At 39.2% G+C, this 16677-nt stretch overlaps 2 protein-coding genes across 2 annotated transcripts in view; one reads left to right on the top strand and one right to left on the bottom strand.

Moving 5' to 3' along the window:
* Positions 1–16677, bottom strand: part of LOC144023078 (uncharacterized) — a 389823-nt gene that overhangs the window by 173033 nt on the left and 200113 nt on the right. The gene's annotated exons all lie outside the window — the stretch shown is intronic.
* Positions 1–16677, top strand: part of LOC144023077 (exostosin-1a-like) — a 239676-nt gene that overhangs the window by 4504 nt on the left and 218495 nt on the right. Inside the window, exons 3-5 of the mRNA XM_077528376.1 lie at positions 4010–4103; positions 11434–11541; positions 12219–12338. Coding sequence (XP_077384502.1) covers positions 4010–4103; positions 11434–11541; positions 12219–12338 — 322 coding nt within the window. The remainder of the gene's footprint in view (positions 1–4009; positions 4104–11433; positions 11542–12218; positions 12339–16677) is intronic.

Genomic DNA, 16677 nt, shown 5'->3' on the forward strand with positions numbered 1-16677 from the left:
CATGCTCCAGAAAATCCCAAACTTGACGTGTATGTTTATAGTCAAGGCCTGAAGCTATCTCTATGACAACATTCAGTTATATATGCAGCGCCACCTAGCCCTTGAGGCAGGAAAAAAAATACCCCACTTGCGGTATTCTACAAAAAATGTAAACTCATTCTAAGTGTGATAATTAAGTCATTTATGAATATTCTTTTACTTTCCACCACTCAAAATATTCACTGGCATCAGACATAACCAAACATACATATTTTTGTTATTTAGTTTTATGTATTTTTGATAGCCTCTATGGACATTAAAAGTAATATCGTGAATGAAGGATATGCTTAATAACTCCCAGGTACATGCTCCAAAAAATCCCATACTTGAAATGTATATTTATAGTCAAGGCCTGAAGGTATCTCTATGACAAAATTCAGTTATAAATACAGCGCCACCTAGTCCTTGAGGCATAAAAAAAAATGCCTCACTTATGGTATTTTTACAAAAATTGTAAACTCATTGTAAGTGTGATAACGAAGTCATTTCTGAATATTCTTTTACTTTCCACCACTCAATATGTTCACTGGCATCAGACCGATCCAAACATATGTACTTTTTTTTTAATTTAGTTTCATTTTTTTTGATCGCCTCTATGGACATTGGACAATAAAAGCAACATTGTGCAATGAGTACGAGCGATGATGTGTGTATATATACTTTTATGAAAAATACCAATCAGGGCAACTCATTGCCTAAAAATAAAAAAAGATGCTGATTTTTGCAGATCTTAAAAATCACCAAAACCCATTGAGCTTGACACACTCATCACACCTGGCAAAAAAAAAAAAAAAAAATCCACATGTAATGGTTTATCATGCCATTTTCAAAGAAATTCTGCTTCCAATGTGCTAGTAGCCCAATGTGCAAGTACCCCAACGTGCAAGTACCCCAACGTGGCCCGGGCTGCGAGGGCCCTTTATAGCTGTTCGCAGCTCTAGTTTATTTTAAACATGCACTAAAATAAGAGTACATTATAATACAGAAACTTGTGAAAAGAACTGCAAAATTAAAACCATCAACAAAAAAAGAACAAAACAGAAAAAAATCAATACATTATTGGTAGTAACTTACCTGCTTAGACATGTTCAAAAAGAAGTAAACTTAAATATCTACTTCTACCCATGTTTCTTTCGTTTTTACTTTTTTCAACAATATTTATAGATACACAATATTCCAATTCAGAGGGAGCCATCCCAAAGCGATCAATAAAGTCAAGTCTAAGTCTCAATACTAGTGCTGTCACTAATGACGTTTTAGCCTATCAATTTTTCCATCTATCAATCGACTAATGCCCCCCCCCCCCTCCCCCCAAATTTTTTTCCAAAATGTTTTATTTATTTATTTATTTATTTATTTATAAGTCTACTAAGGCTGAAGCTGAGTTGAATTTAGTGGATATAAATACTCGTTCCTTATCTTCTGCACACATATGCACATATTACACAAACACCAACAAATTTAGCCCATGCTAAACGATCTCTCTCTCACTCTCTCTCTCTCACACACACACACTCTCTCTCACACACACATTCTCTCTCTCACACACACATTCTCTCTCTCTCTCTCTCTCTCTCTCTCTCTCTCTCTCTCTCTCTCTCTCTCACTCTCTCACTCTCTTTCTCTCTCTCTCACTCTCTCTCTCTTCTTTCACACACTCTCTTACACTCTCTCTCTCTCTCTCTCTCTCTCTCTCTCTCTCTCTCTTCCCCCCCCCCACACTATCTTACTCTCTCTCGCCCACACTATCTCACACTCTCACTCTCTCACACTCTCCCTTCCGTGAAGGAAACAGTGTTTGTAAGTGCAGGTGGGAGAAATCCACTTCCCTGCCGGGAGACCACGGTTGTAATGTGTGCATAGGGGCGTGGAGGGGTGTGTGTGTGTGTGCGTGTGTGTGTGTGTGTGTGTTCTTGTACATACTACATTGTGAGGACCAAAATACGTCTTTATCCAACAGAATGAGGACATTTTTGTGAAGTGAGGACATTTTGGCCGGTCCTCACTTCTCAAGACCTCTTTTTGAAGGTCAAGACTTGGTTTTAGAGTTTAGGTTTGAATTGGGTTATGGTTGGGTTTAGGGTAAGGGTTAGGGTTAGGCAATCATTTTTGATGGTTGGGGTTAGGGTAAGGGTCTAGGAAATGCATTATGTCAATGGATGTCCTCACAAAGATATATGTACAAGGATGCGTGTGTGTGTGTTTTTGTACATAATACATAGTGAGGACCAAAATACGTCTTTATCCAACAGAATGAGGACATTTTTGTGAATGAGGACATTTTGGCCGGTCCTCACTTTGCAAGACCTCTTTTTGAAGGTCAAGACTTGGTTTTAGAGTTTAGGTTTGAATTGGGTTATGGTTGGGGTTAGGGTAAGGGTTAGGTTTAGGCAATCAGTTTTGATGGTTGCGGTTAGGGTAAGGCTCTAGGAAATGCATTATGTCAATGGATGTCCTCACAAAGATATATGTACAAGGATGTGTGGGTGTGTGTGTGGGGGTGTGGGGGTGTGTGTGGGGGTGTGTGTGTGTGTGTGTGAGAGACGAGAGGGGAAAAAAAAACTGTATTCGATAAGCACGGGCCTGTTGTGTTTTGGCGAGTTTACAGCCGACACCATTGCAAATTGGCATTAAATTAATTGCGATGGTGATGAGCCAACTTTCCCCCCAGCTTTGTTTCTTGATCCTGAATTGAATTGAACTTTCTGAATTAGTCATAAAATGCAGAGGAATCTACACTCTGTGGCATCCCAGACGTAGCGAAACCCCGACTTGGAGTGAACTGCAGCAGAACCTAATGAGTATTGCGCACAAGTATGAAGGCAAATGCATGAGTGGAGCTCCGCCCTAACGCCTACGCCATAGCCTGACGCAGAAGTATAACGAGGCCTTGTTGTACTTTTCCTGAAAGTCACTTCATAGGCCAACATAATGAAAAATCCAATTTGATCACAATATTAATGCATTAAATAGTGCTTCATCTTCATCATGTTTCAAGCCTGATGTATTCGCTTCTCTCGTTCACACATATTGAGTTGTGGACGTCTACAATGGCCATTGATGCAGCATACTAACGGCACAGAAAAGTTTTTTTCAAATAACTTACGGTATGCTCCAAGATCCTCGTACGTCACCCTTCACCGTTATCCAATAAACAACCCCGACAGTGCCAGCCGATTTCGAGTATTTTCACTCATCTTTCAAGGCAAACAGAATATTGTTTGCGATGACGACATAAACATGGTGGATATCATTTGTGCCTGCTGCACTCGAGTGGGGCGAGAAGATTGGGCAACTTTCTAGTGGCTACTACGGCTCCATGCTATGAGCTAGTAAATTAGCCATCATTAGTTAGCAGTCGGATTAACATTATTGTTCGAACATTATAGCCATTGGATTAATGTTACGTTAAAACTATAATTTTATTTTTATTTTTTCCTCACCACAAATCCACTTCCTGTCTGCCCCATGTGTTTGTGCACTTGTTAGCTGCAGTTTTGAAAGGGTGTGTGTAACATCACAAATTAGCAGGGACAAGATTTTACGAAAGCAAATAATTTTTGTCTCGTTTTAGTTCATGAACTAAAATGTCCATAGATTTTAGTCCAGTTTTTATTAAGTGAAGTACATTTTCGTCTCAGCTTCATTTAGTTGATGAAAATGCATACTGATTTAGTCACAGTTATTCTTTATTAATGAAGGTTTTAGTCTAGTCTAATCTAGTTTTAGTCCGGTGAAAAATGTGTGTTGACGAAATTATTTTTGTTTAGTTTTCATTGACAAAATTAATACTACTGTTCAGGATGTACCCCGGCCTACTGCCCCGAAGCCAGCTTGGATAGTCTCCAGCACCCCCGCCACCCTTGTGAGGAGTAAACGGTTAAGAAAATGGATGGATGGATGGATGGATGTTTTTAATGAATGTTCAAGCCCAGACATTTCTGATGTCCTTTCAACCTTTATTTTGCAGGTATGATTACAGAGAGATGCTGTACAACTCCACTTTCTGTCTAGTACCGCGAGGACGTCGACTAGGTTCTTTTCGCTTCTTGGAGGCATTGCAGGTGAGTGACACTTTCATATTTCATTGAGCTTGACCATATGTATCGGACCAGAAACTTACAAATACTACCCGCTGAATCTTGAATTTAAAAGCCAAGGGTAGACGGCGAAGGGCACACGAACAGCCTGCAAAGCGCATTTTGTACCATCACTCGTGGAGGCACATTAGCAGGTTTCCAGCCACTAATTTTTACTCAAATTTCAAGAAATGCAAAAATAAAACTCGATGGAAACGCTAGAAATTTGAGAAAGCGCTCAAAATTCGCAACGTTTTTTCCGCTTGGAGGGGGTATCTTTTGAAGCATATAGAAAAAAGGAAAATGTAAAATTTGGCTATGAAAACAAGACCCGTGACACGTTTTGACTGGATATTAGGTAACAAGTATGTTTGTAGTCACAAAGCAATGGCGGACGATAAAGTAAGGTGCATTTGGAGGAATTACGAAACAGAAATCGTTTTGGAATTAATTAAAGACGCGAATATTAATTAAATTTCAGAAGAAAAACCGCAAAGAAACGCTACAGTTCATCAAGAATTACAAAAGCAAACTCATACGACGCCATCGCACGATGCAGTCGCTTCCTGTTCTTCTTCATCTTCTTTTAAATTACTCGTGGGGATCACATCTCAGGGTTGGCGTTGGGTCATAAAACCTTTTAAGCATTCGTAGCTAAACAGTAAAAAAAAAAAAAACTCCTAGCCTCATTTGAGTGCAGTGAGCCCCGACATCACATGTTTATGTGGCGGCAGTGCCGTCTATTTTTCCACTATCTCACTATGTGCACTTCTCATGCATGCACACGGCAGAGACATTGTTGCCCAACTAACAAACACACAACACTTTTGGGATGGTGAATTTTTGGGGAGATTCTAGGCTTAGCTTGATGGCTAACTGCATATTGTAGTGATAGAAATGGACAAAGTTCTTGAATTCTTGAAATACCTTCTCAATCTGCTCCGGTGAGCTACATAATTCCTGCATATTGGGCTATTAATAGCTTGTTGTTTTCTTATGCGCCTTGGTCCTATTTCGTCGTAATTCTGTTTGACATTTTTTTTCTACTTCATCAGATGATAGGGGTGTTAAAAAAAATCGATTCGGCAATATATCGCGCAACACATCGCGCAATTCTCGAATCGATTCAATAGGCGGCTGAATCGATTTTTAAACTTCCATTTTAATGGAAAAATATTCAACAAAACGTCTTACTTCGGGTTAGGATTCACACCTTGAGCATGGAAGAATATTATATGAACGGAACATTAAGCCTTAATATTTTATTTTAATGCTGTTCAAACATGAAACAGATTACAACCTCTATAAGACTGAAATTTCAGATAAATAAATAATACATTTTCATATAAATCTACAAGCTTACTGATTAGTATTTTCTAAAATTGAATGAAAAAAAATCGCAACAATCGACTTATAAATTCGTATTGGGATTAATCGGTATCGAATCGAATCGTGACCTGTGAATCGTGATACGAATCGAATCGTCAGGTACTAGGCAATTCACACCCCTATCAGATGATGTTATTTATTTTGGTTTTCACATTTTTTATCCTCATAAGCATTCACATCTTTCACATGAAGTTTTTTTTTCAAATTCCCTTAATGTCTTAAAGGGATAGTTCAGTTTTTGACATGAATCTCTATTTCATCCTCACCTCCAGTGTGTGCGATCATCACTGACTTACCCCTGACAGCGTTCTGTGACACGAGTTCTGGTCCGGTGTTGGACGAGAGGAAAATAGTCCAGCAAGTTGGCTGGGGTCTCGGAAATAAAGCGTTTTTCTTCTAAAAACAATTTGTGTTCAAAAGAGTGATACATTTCCATACAAAACTCTCTTCGGAAAAAAAGTCAGACGCCATTACCACCGGGCACTACCTTTCTGTTTGTTTGTATCACTGCGCAGCGCCCCGCATACAGCTGATAGACACACTAATCTACAAGTTGTATGTCTTTTCGAAGGCGGACGGTGTGCGGATCAGCTATCTACAGGGCGACTCGCAGTGATGCAAACGAACAGAAAAATAGTGCCCGGCGGTTGTGGCGTCTGCCTTTTTTCAGAAAGGAATTTAGTGTGCAAATGTATCACTCTTTTGAACACAAATTGTTTTTAGAAGATCAACGCTTTATTTCCGTGACCCCAGCCAACTTGCTGGACTATTTTCGTCTCGTCCAACACCGGACCAGAACTCGTGTCACAGAATGCTGTCAGGGGGAAGTCAGTGCTGATCGCACACACTGGAGGTGAGGATGAAATGGAGATTCATGTAAAAAAATCCGAACTGACCCTTTAATGTATTTTCAATATGATTCCGATATTGTCCTTTTGTTTGTAACACGCATTCATAAATCAAAGTAACTTGATGCAATTGCTCTTTTCCAGCCCCAAAACTGTTATATTGACATTTTATTATATCAGTAATATTTTTTTCCTAATTAGGGCCCGAGCAGCGGCGGCGGCGGTGCCGCTGCGAGGCCCTATTGTTTTTCAAGGAATTCTTATTATTAGGGCCCGAGCAGCGACCGCTGCGAGGTCCCTATTGTTCCTGAAGGAATTCTTTCTTTGTTATTATTCTTTTCCGCAAACAACCACATTTTTGAGGCACTAAACATGAACGAAAACTCACCAAACTTTACACGCAGATCGGGCCTGGCGAAAAATTTGATATTTTAAAGTCGCCATTCATGATAACAGAAAAATGGCTCTGTAGCGCCACCTACATAGGTTTAACGGATCCCTGTCCCGCTACGATTGTCCTATGGCTACGAAAATTGTGTGGCACCTGTAGCACATCCAGATGAACAAAAACCTCTTTGATATGTGTACCCTAAAATAGACAGGAAGTGAGGTATGAGTATTTGAATGTCCAATTTTGGCCCATTTTTGCACATTTACAGGGGTCATACTTTTGCCCGCTTCTCCTACACGGTTAACCCGATTGACTTCAAACTTGGGCTGTACCATCTCAACACCTGGGACAACATCATGGTAAAAAATCTAAAGTTTTTGACATACTATATGACGGTGGCGGGGCATCAAATTTACAGTTTCAAAATTCTTACTTAACAAAGCATTGCCGGTGGTACGTTTAATTGAGAGCCACGAAAATTGGTACACATATGTAACAGACTATGATCTACAAAAAAGCCTGTTGGTGCCATATGCTAAACCTAACAGGAAGTCCGCCAGAGGCGAGGCATCAAATTTTGAGTTTCAAAATTCTTATTTAATGAAGCATTCCCGGCTGTACATTTCACCTAGAGTTACCAACATTTGAAGACATATGTAACAGCCCTCAAGGTACAAAAAACTCTTTTTGAACCATATGCTAAACCGAACAGGAAGTCCGCCATTTTGATTTACTTTGGAACGTGTTGCCATTTTTTGGGCCATTTCATAGGGGTCTTATTTTAACGAACTCCTCCTACAGAGTTTATCCGATCATCTCCAAACTTGGTGTGATTCATCTTAAAATGTTGAAGATGAAAAGTTATTGAAAGCTTTTTATTTCGTCGCACGCTGTTGCCGTGGCATGCACAGTTTGCAAAGGAAAAAATTCCCTCTTAATGAAGCATTCCCAGTTGTACGAAGCAGCTAGAGCTACGAAAATTTGGAGACAAATTTAACAGCCCAGGATGTACAAAAATGTCTCTTGGTGCCATGTGCTAAACGCAACAGGAAGTCCCCCAGGGGCCGGGCATCACATTTTGAGCTAAAAAAATCCTCTTTAACGAAGCATTCCCGGTTGTACGTTTCACCTAGCGCTATGATAATTTAGAGGCATACATAAGAGCCCACGATGTACAAAAAAGTCTCTTGGAACCATCTGCTAAACCAAACAGGAAGTCCGCCATTTTGATTTACGTTGGGATTTGTAGCCATTTTTTGTGGCCTTTTTTAAATTTAAATTTATCCGACTGTCTTCAAACTTGGTGTGCTTCATCTTAAGATGTTTAAGATACAAAGTTATCTAAAGTTATTTATTTTGTCGCACGCCGTTTCATGGCGATGCATTGTTTGCCAAGTAAAATGCTGCTTTTTTTGGGGGGGTCTAAACATGTGCAAAAACTCATGAAACTTTACACACACATCAGGCTTGTCATAAGCATGAATATTTTAGAGATTTCTTATTAAATTTGCAATAAATGCTTCAATAGCGCCCTCTAGACATTTTTATGAAGTCTTTCCGATTATATGATTCAGCTAGATGTGTGAATATTGGCAGGCATGCCTAATATATTCAAAAAGTATTCTATATAGCCATGTGCCAATCCATTTAGATTTTATTTTGTTAATTGTGCATCATTTTTGGCCTTTCCATGAAACTTTACAAACACAAAGCATGGCAAAAACGTTTAAAATTTAGATGGTTTCCTATTTGACAGTACCCCAACATGCCAGTACCCCGACTTGCAAATACCCCAACGTGGCCCGGGTTGCGAGGGCCCTTTATAGCTGCTTGCAGCTCTAGTTCTTTTTCTTTGTTTTTATTCTTTTCCGCAAACAATCACATTTTTGAGACACTAAACGTGAACGAAAACTCACCAAACTTTACACACACGTCAGGCCTGGCGAAAAATTTGATATTTTAAAGTCGCCATAGGTGATAACAGAAAAATGGCTCCATAGCGCCACCTACATAGGTTAAACGGATCCCTGTCCCGCTACGATTGTCCGACGGCTATGAAAATTGTGTGGCACCTGTAGCACATCCCGATGAACAAAAACCTCTTTGATGTGTGTACCCTAAAATAGACAGAAAGTGAGGTATGATCATCTGAATGTCCAATTTTGGCCCAGTTTTGCACATTTACATGGATCATACTATTGCCCGCTTCTCCTACACGGTTAACCCGATTGACTTCAAACTTGGGCTGTACCATCTCAACACCTGGGACAACATCATGGTAAAAAATCAAAAAATTTTGACGTACTATATGACGGGGGTGAGGCATCAAATTTAGAGTTTCAAAACTCTTACGAAACGTAGTATTGCCGGTTGTACGTTTAACCTAGAGCTACGAAAATTGGTACACATATATAACAGACTATGATCTACAAAAAAGTCTGTTGGTGCCATATGCTAAACCAACAGGAAGTCCGCCAGAGGCGGGGCATCAAATTTTGCGTTTCAAAATTCTTACTTAAAGAAGCATTCCCGGCTGTACGTTTCACCTAGAGTTACCAAAATTTGAAGACATATGTAACAGCCCTCAAGGTACAAAAAACTCTTTTTGAACCATATGTTAAACCTAACAGGAAGTCCGCCATTTTGATTTAATTTGGAACGTGTTGCCATTTTTTTGGCCGTTTCGTAGGGGTCTTATTTTAACGAACTCCTCCTACAGAGTTTATCCCATCATCTTCAAACTTGGTGTGATTCATCTTAAGATGTTGAAGATGAAAAGTTATTGAAAGCTTTTTATTTCGTCGCACGCTGTTGCCGTGGCATGCACTTGTTTGCAAAGGAAAAAAATTATTCTTAAGGAAGAATTCCCAGTTGTACGAAGCAGCTAGAGCTATGAAAATTTGTAGACATATGTAACAGCCCACAATGTACAAAAAAGTCTCTTGGTGCTATGTGCTAAACCCAACAGGAAGTCCCCCATTTTGTGCTAAAAAAACCCTCTTTAACGAAGCATTCGGGGTTGTACGTTTCACCTCGAGCTATGATAATTTGGAGGCATACATAAGAGCCCACGATGTACAAAAAAAAGTCTCTTGGAACCATATGTTAAACCAAACAGGAAGTCTGAGATTTTGATTTACTTTGGTATTTATAGCCACTTTTTGGGGCCTTTTATAGGGGTCATATTTTCTGCAAAACTTATCACATCGTCTTCATTCTTTGGCATGTTTCATCTTAAGATATTTAAGATGAAAAGTTATTGAATTTTTTTATTTTGTCACACGCCTTTGCTGTAGCGATGCATTGTTTGCAAAGAAATTTTTTTTTTGAGAGTCTAAACATGGGCAAAAACTCACAAAATTTTGCACACAGATCAGATCTCTCACGAACATGAATATTTTATCATTTGTTGTGCAATTTGTAATAAATGGCTCAATAACGCCGTCTAGATATTTTTATGAAGTATATCCGATTATATGGTTCAGCTAGATGTGTGAATATTGGGAGGCATACCTATCAGCCTAATACTTCCAAAAATTATTCTATAGCCATGTGCCAATCCATTTTGATTTTATTTTAATTGTGCATCATTTTTGGCCTTCCATGAAACTTTGCAAACACAAAGCATGTCAAAAACATTTACAATTTAGACGGTTTCCTATGAAACAGTACCCCAACATGCCAGTACCCCGACATGCAAATACCCCAACGTGGCCCAGGTTGCGAGGGCCCTTTATAGCTGCTCGCAGCTCTAGTTTTAATGTGTGATTGAAAATACAGTAAATGCAGTACAATATACAAATTAGTAGAAAGTGTACTTTATTACGAAGAAAAAACACATTAAACCAGAGTTCACCAACAGGTAGCCCCAAAAGACCAAGTGTAGCCCACGTGCCTGTCCTAGAAATACCTCACCAGTCATCGGACTTTGTTTTTCTTGGAATGTTGTAGAGTTTAGCAATTTAAAAAAAAACCCACTGGCAGACATTTATGGGAATAGTGTTGTATATATTTATCTGTTTCCTAATTATTGTAAGAAATTAACATGATCAGCGTCTTCTCATATGTGGATATCATTAATTATTAAAAGTATAGAATATCAAATAAGTTTACTTAAATTACCATTATATAAGTGTGTGTTAGGCTGGTGGCCCTTCATATTAATACCCAAGAGGTAGCTGATGAAAAAGTTTGGTGACCCCAGGTTTAAGCATTAAATATGTCTCTTTTATAAATATATCAGGGCGGCACAGAGGTCGAGTGGTTAGCATGTCCGCCTCCCAGTTCTGAGGACTCGAGTTCGAGTCCAGGCTCCGGCCTTCCTGGGTGGAGTTTGCATGTTCTTCCCGTGCCCGCGTGGGTCTTCTCCGGGTACTTCGGTCTCCTCCCACATTCCAAAGACATGCATGGCAGGTTAATTGGGCGCTCCCGAATTATCCCGAGGTGTGCGTGTGAGTGTGGATGGTTGTTCGTCTCTGTGTGCCCTGCGATTGGCTGGCAACCAGTCCAGGGTGTCCCTCGCCTACTGCCCAGAGCCATCTGAGATAGGCGCCAGCACCCCCCGCGACCCTTGTGAGGAATAAGCGGTCAAGAATATGGATGGAATATGGATATAAATATATCACGTTTTATTTATTTATTTATTTATTTTCTCTTGAGCATTTGGTCTTGTGTACATCCATTATAGGCAGCCTGTGTCCCAGTGATGCTAAGTAATGGCTGGGAGCTGCCTTTCTCTGAGATCATTGACTGGAACACTGCTGCTGTGATTGGTGATGAAAGGCTACTTCTTCAGGTAAATATTTACATACACAGTATTGGGTTTTCCATCCACCCATTTTTATTCAAATTTTCAAGAAATGCGAAAATAAAACTGAATGGAAACGCTAGAACTTCGAAAAAGAGCCCAAAGTTTGCAAAAAAATGTTTTGCCGCTTGGAGGGGGTGGATTTTGAAGCGTACAGAAAAAAGGAAAATACAAATGTTGGTGATGGAAACAGGTTCTGCAAATAAATGCTGACAAGACTGGATACAGATACGAAACGTCACACATACGTTTGTAGCCGCAAAGCAATGGCGAACGATAAAGTAAGGTATGTTTGGGTGAACGACGAAAGAGATAACGACAAGGAAACTCTACACAAATTTTACAAAAGCAAACTCGTACGACGGAAACGCACGGCGCAGTCGCTTCCTGGTCTTCTTTTAAATTACTGGCTGATTACATCTCTGTGGTGTATACCGCCACCTATAGCGATGGAATCCCCTCTCAATATTCGCAAAAGAAAACCAGATGGAAACGGGCATAAGTCGCATGTTCGTTTTGCGCATTTTCAGTCAATTCGCTTAAAAATTTCTAACCAATTACCGGTAGATGGAAACCCCACTAATGATGTTTCTCGTTACTGAGCCAGTGTCTTTTTTTGTTTTTTTTGTGTTTTTTTTTTTGTTTTTTTTTTGCTTGTATCATAGGTTCCCTCAGCAGTTCGCTCCATTCACCAAGATAAGATTCTCTCCTTAAGACAGCACACCCAATTCTTGTGGGAGGCCTACTTCAACTCTGTGGAGAAAATAGTTTTGACCACATTGGAGGTATGTTTGTTTACTGTTTACTTATTTGTGTAGCAGAATCTAAAAGTAGTGCATGGCGGGAATGAAGACGAGAGGGCTTGTACAAGATTCCACTGACTTCACAAAATCATATCAAAAGAAAAACTTCTGGATGAACAGTGCAAGTGAAAATACAAAATAAAATTTAGACAAAACCAGAGCTGGACTTGCCATTTGGCATACAGGGCAGATGCCCAGTGGGCCGGTGTCTTTTGGGGCTGATGTGGTAGTATTCAATTATTATTTTCCTCCATTTTACCCCAAGAGACCGGCCCACAATTTAGGAGCAGCTCATTAATCCATTAACAATATAGAGAGCAGACTGAACCAATAAACATGAGTGGTTGAGCTATGTGGTAGCCAAGCGTGGTCAGCAATCGTGGTCAGCAATCGGGCTGGGCCAGTCAAAATGCCAGGATTTTATTTGTGCCTGTCCAGTCCTGGACAAAACAGACATTATAGCAAATCCGTGCAGTATTGAGATGTCATTACAATGACAGTGAAGGGAAAATAAGCTAAAATGGGAAAACTTAGGACAAGATTAAGTGTAGTTCAAGGGCTTACACAAATACAAAACTAATAATAACCCAACGTTACCATTGCTGCCTTAAAGACAGATCTGGAAAAACAGAACTGGTCTGAGGTCTACTCAAATGAAGACCCGAATTTAGCATATGAAACTTTCTTATCAATTATAATTACATTATATGACAAACATTGTCCATTAAAAACTGACCAGGAAAAGTCGAGACTTGAATAAGCCATGGATGACACGGGGAATAGAAAATGCATGTAAAAAGAAAAAAAAAGGTTATATAAGTGCTTTTTATTATTAAAAACTAAAGATGCTGAATTCAACTATAATAAATACAAAAATAAACTTTTGAATATTATAAGAATAAGCAAAAGAGAAGATTACAGACTACTAGAACAGAGCAAGAGCAATACACAGGGAACATGGAGAATATCAAACAACATAATAAATAACAGTTTAAAACTAGAGCTGCGAGCAGCTATAAAGGGCCCTCGCAGCCCGTGCCACGTTGGGGTACTTGCACGTTGGGGGACTGGCACGTTGGGGTACTGTCACATTGGAAGCAGAATTTCTTTGAAAATGGCATGATAAACCTTTACATGTGGATTTTCTTTGCCAGGTGTGATGAATGTTTCAAGCTCAATGGGTTTTGGTGAACGTTAAGATCTGCAAAAATTAGCACCCTTTTTCATTTTTAGGCAATAAGTTGCCCTTATTGGTATTTTTTGTAAAAAATATATGTACCCATCATCGCTCGTAAACATTGCACAATGTTGCTTTTATTGTCCATAGAGGCTATCAAAATTAAATCAAACTAAATAAAAAAGTATGCATGTTTGGATAGTTCTGATGCCAGTGAACATTTTGAGTGGTGGAAAGTAAAAGAATATTCATAAATGACTTAGTTATAATACTTACAATGAGTTCACAAATTTTGTACAAAATACCGTAAGTGTTTTTTTTTTTTTTTTTTTTTTTTTATGCCTCAAGGTCTAGGTGGCGCTGTATTTACAACTGAATTTCGTCATAGAGATACCTTCAGGCCTTGACTATAAATAAATATACATGTCAAGTTTGGGATTTTTTTGAAGCATGTACCGGGGAGTTATTAAGCATATCCTTCATTCACGATACTGCTTTTAACGTCCATAGAGGCTATCAAAAATAAATAAAACTAAATAAAAAATACATATGTTTGGATCGGTCTGATGCCAGTGAACATTTTGAGTGGTGGAAAGTAAAAGAATATTCCTAAATGACTTAGTTATCACACTGAAAATTAGTTTACAATTTTTGTAAAAATACCGTAAGTGGGGTATTTTTTTTTCATGCCTCAAGGGCGAGGTGGCGCTGTATATATAACTGAATGTTGTCATAGAGATACCTTCAGGCCTTGACGATAAGCATACATGTCAAGTTTTGGATTTTTTGGAGCATGTATCGGGGAGTTATTAAGCATATCCTTTATCAGTGCGAAACACAAATTTTGATGCCCCGCCCTCATCATATAGTATTTCCAAAAGTCAAGATTTTTCTGTCTGTTGTTGGCTCAGGTCTTGGCATGGTCCAGGTTAAGTTTTAAGTCAGTCGGATAAAACGTGTAGGAGAAGTGGGCAAAAGTATGCCCCCTGAAAATGTGCAAAAATCGTCAAAAATGGGACATTCAAAAATTCGTAGCTCACTTCCTGTTCATTTTAGCATATGGGTCCAAGAGACTTTTTGGTAGGCCTTTGGCTCCCTCATAAACCTAAAAATTGTCGTAGATCTTGCTTAAACGTACAATCGGGGCTGCTTCGTTAAACATTTCTAGGGGGCGCTATTGAGTCATTTTTGTAAAAATAGCACAATCAACAATAAAATATTGTTCATTTTACCAGGCCAGATGTGTGTGCCAAGTTTCATGAGTTTCTGCGCATTTTTAGACCCTGAAAACTGGCGTTGTTTTCTTGGCGAACAGTGCTTCGCCACGCCCACAGCGATTCGCGAAAACTCACAAACTTCGTGTTGTGACATCATGAAGACCGAAACCCTCATCTGAGCAAATATGAGGGTAGGTGCAGTTAATGTGGTTGGAGAAAAACATTGAAGAAAAATCGTAAGAAAAAAAATTGCCACTAGGTGGCGCTATCAGTTAGATGAAATATAAGTTCGTAGATGTCTTTAGGGCTGGACTCTCATCAAATATGTGAAATTTTGAGAAGATAGGATCATCTCGGTCAAGTTAATGCAGCTTTTATTGTCACGAAAAATCTTCAGACTTTGCGGCACCGTAGCGGCCACGCCCTTTGGCGAAAAGTTACAATATTCGGTGTGGGGCATGATCAACATCTTAAGGCTTTTCTGACCAATTTTCAACTGGATCCCTTCTACAAGATCAGCACAGTAGCTAAAAACGTAAAGTATGACATTTATTGTTACCACTAGGTGGCGCTATATGTATAACTGAATTTTATCATATAGATGTTTTCAGGCCGTGACTATTACGTTGCCTGAGAAGTTTGAGATTTTTTGGAGCTTGAACATGGGAGTTATTAAGTATTTGCTCTTTCTGGACAAATGAAATTTTAAAGGCAATATTTGATGCCCCGCCCCCGTCATATAGTATTTCGAAAAGGCAAGATTTTTTTGCCCAGTTGTTCTCTCAGGTCTTGAGATGATAAATGCCAAGTTTGAAGTCAATTGGATGAAAAATGTTTGCAAAGGGGGAAAAAGCATGACCACAGTGAATGTGCCAAAATAGGCCAAAATTGGCCATTAAAAAATTCATAGCTCACTTCCTGTACATTTTAGCTACATGGTCCCAATAGACTTTTTTTGTGCGTCTCGGGGTGCTACACGTGCCTGCCAATTTTCGTTGCTCTAGCTCAAACGTGCCGGGCTTGGTTTTTATTTTTCTACGCTAGGGGGCGCTATAGAGTCGCGTTGTTATGACGACTTCATAATATCAAATTTTTCGCCGGGCCTGAAGAGTGTACAAAGTTCTGTGAGTTTTCGTAAATATTTAGGTCCTCAAAAATGCGATCGTTTGCGGAGAATAAAGAAGAAGAAGAAGAAGAAGAAGAATAACTAGAGCTGCGAGCAGCTATAAAGGGCCCTCGCAGCCCGGGCCACGTTGGGGTCCTTGCACGTTGGGGTACTTGCACGTTGGGGTACTGGCACATTGGGGTACTGGCATATTGGAAGCAAAATTTCTTTGAAAATGGCATAATAAACGTTTACATGTAGAATATTTTTTTGCCAGTGTGTGTATCAAGCTCAACGGGTTTTGGTGATTGTTAAGACCTGCAAAAATCAGCGTCCTTATTTATTTTTAGGCAATGAGTTGCCCTGATTGGTATTTTTTTGTAAAAGTGTATATACACATCATCGCTCGTTGTACTCATTGCACAATGTTACTTTTATTGTCCAAAGGGGCAATCAAAAATGAATAAAACAAAATGGAAACGTACATACGTTTGGATCGGTGTGAAGCCAGTGAACAATTTGAGTGGTGGAAACTAAAAGAATATTCATAAATGACTTAGTTATCACACTTAGAATGAGTGTACATTTTTTGTACAAAATACCGTATGTGGGGTATTTTATTTTATTTTTTATATAAGCCTCAAGGGCTAGGTGGCGCTGTATTTATAACTGAATGTTGTCATAGAGATACCTTCAGGCCTTGATTATAAGCATACATGTCAAGTGTGGGATTTTTTTTGGAGCATGTACCGTGGAGTTATTAAGCATATCCTTCATTCACGATATTGCTTTTAATGTCCACAGAGGCTATCAAAAATAAAT

This window comes from Festucalex cinctus, chromosome 7 (assembly GCF_051991245.1).
Source record: "Festucalex cinctus isolate MCC-2025b chromosome 7, RoL_Fcin_1.0, whole genome shotgun sequence".
NCBI classification, from domain to species: domain Eukaryota; kingdom Metazoa; phylum Chordata; class Actinopteri; order Syngnathiformes; family Syngnathidae; genus Festucalex; species Festucalex cinctus.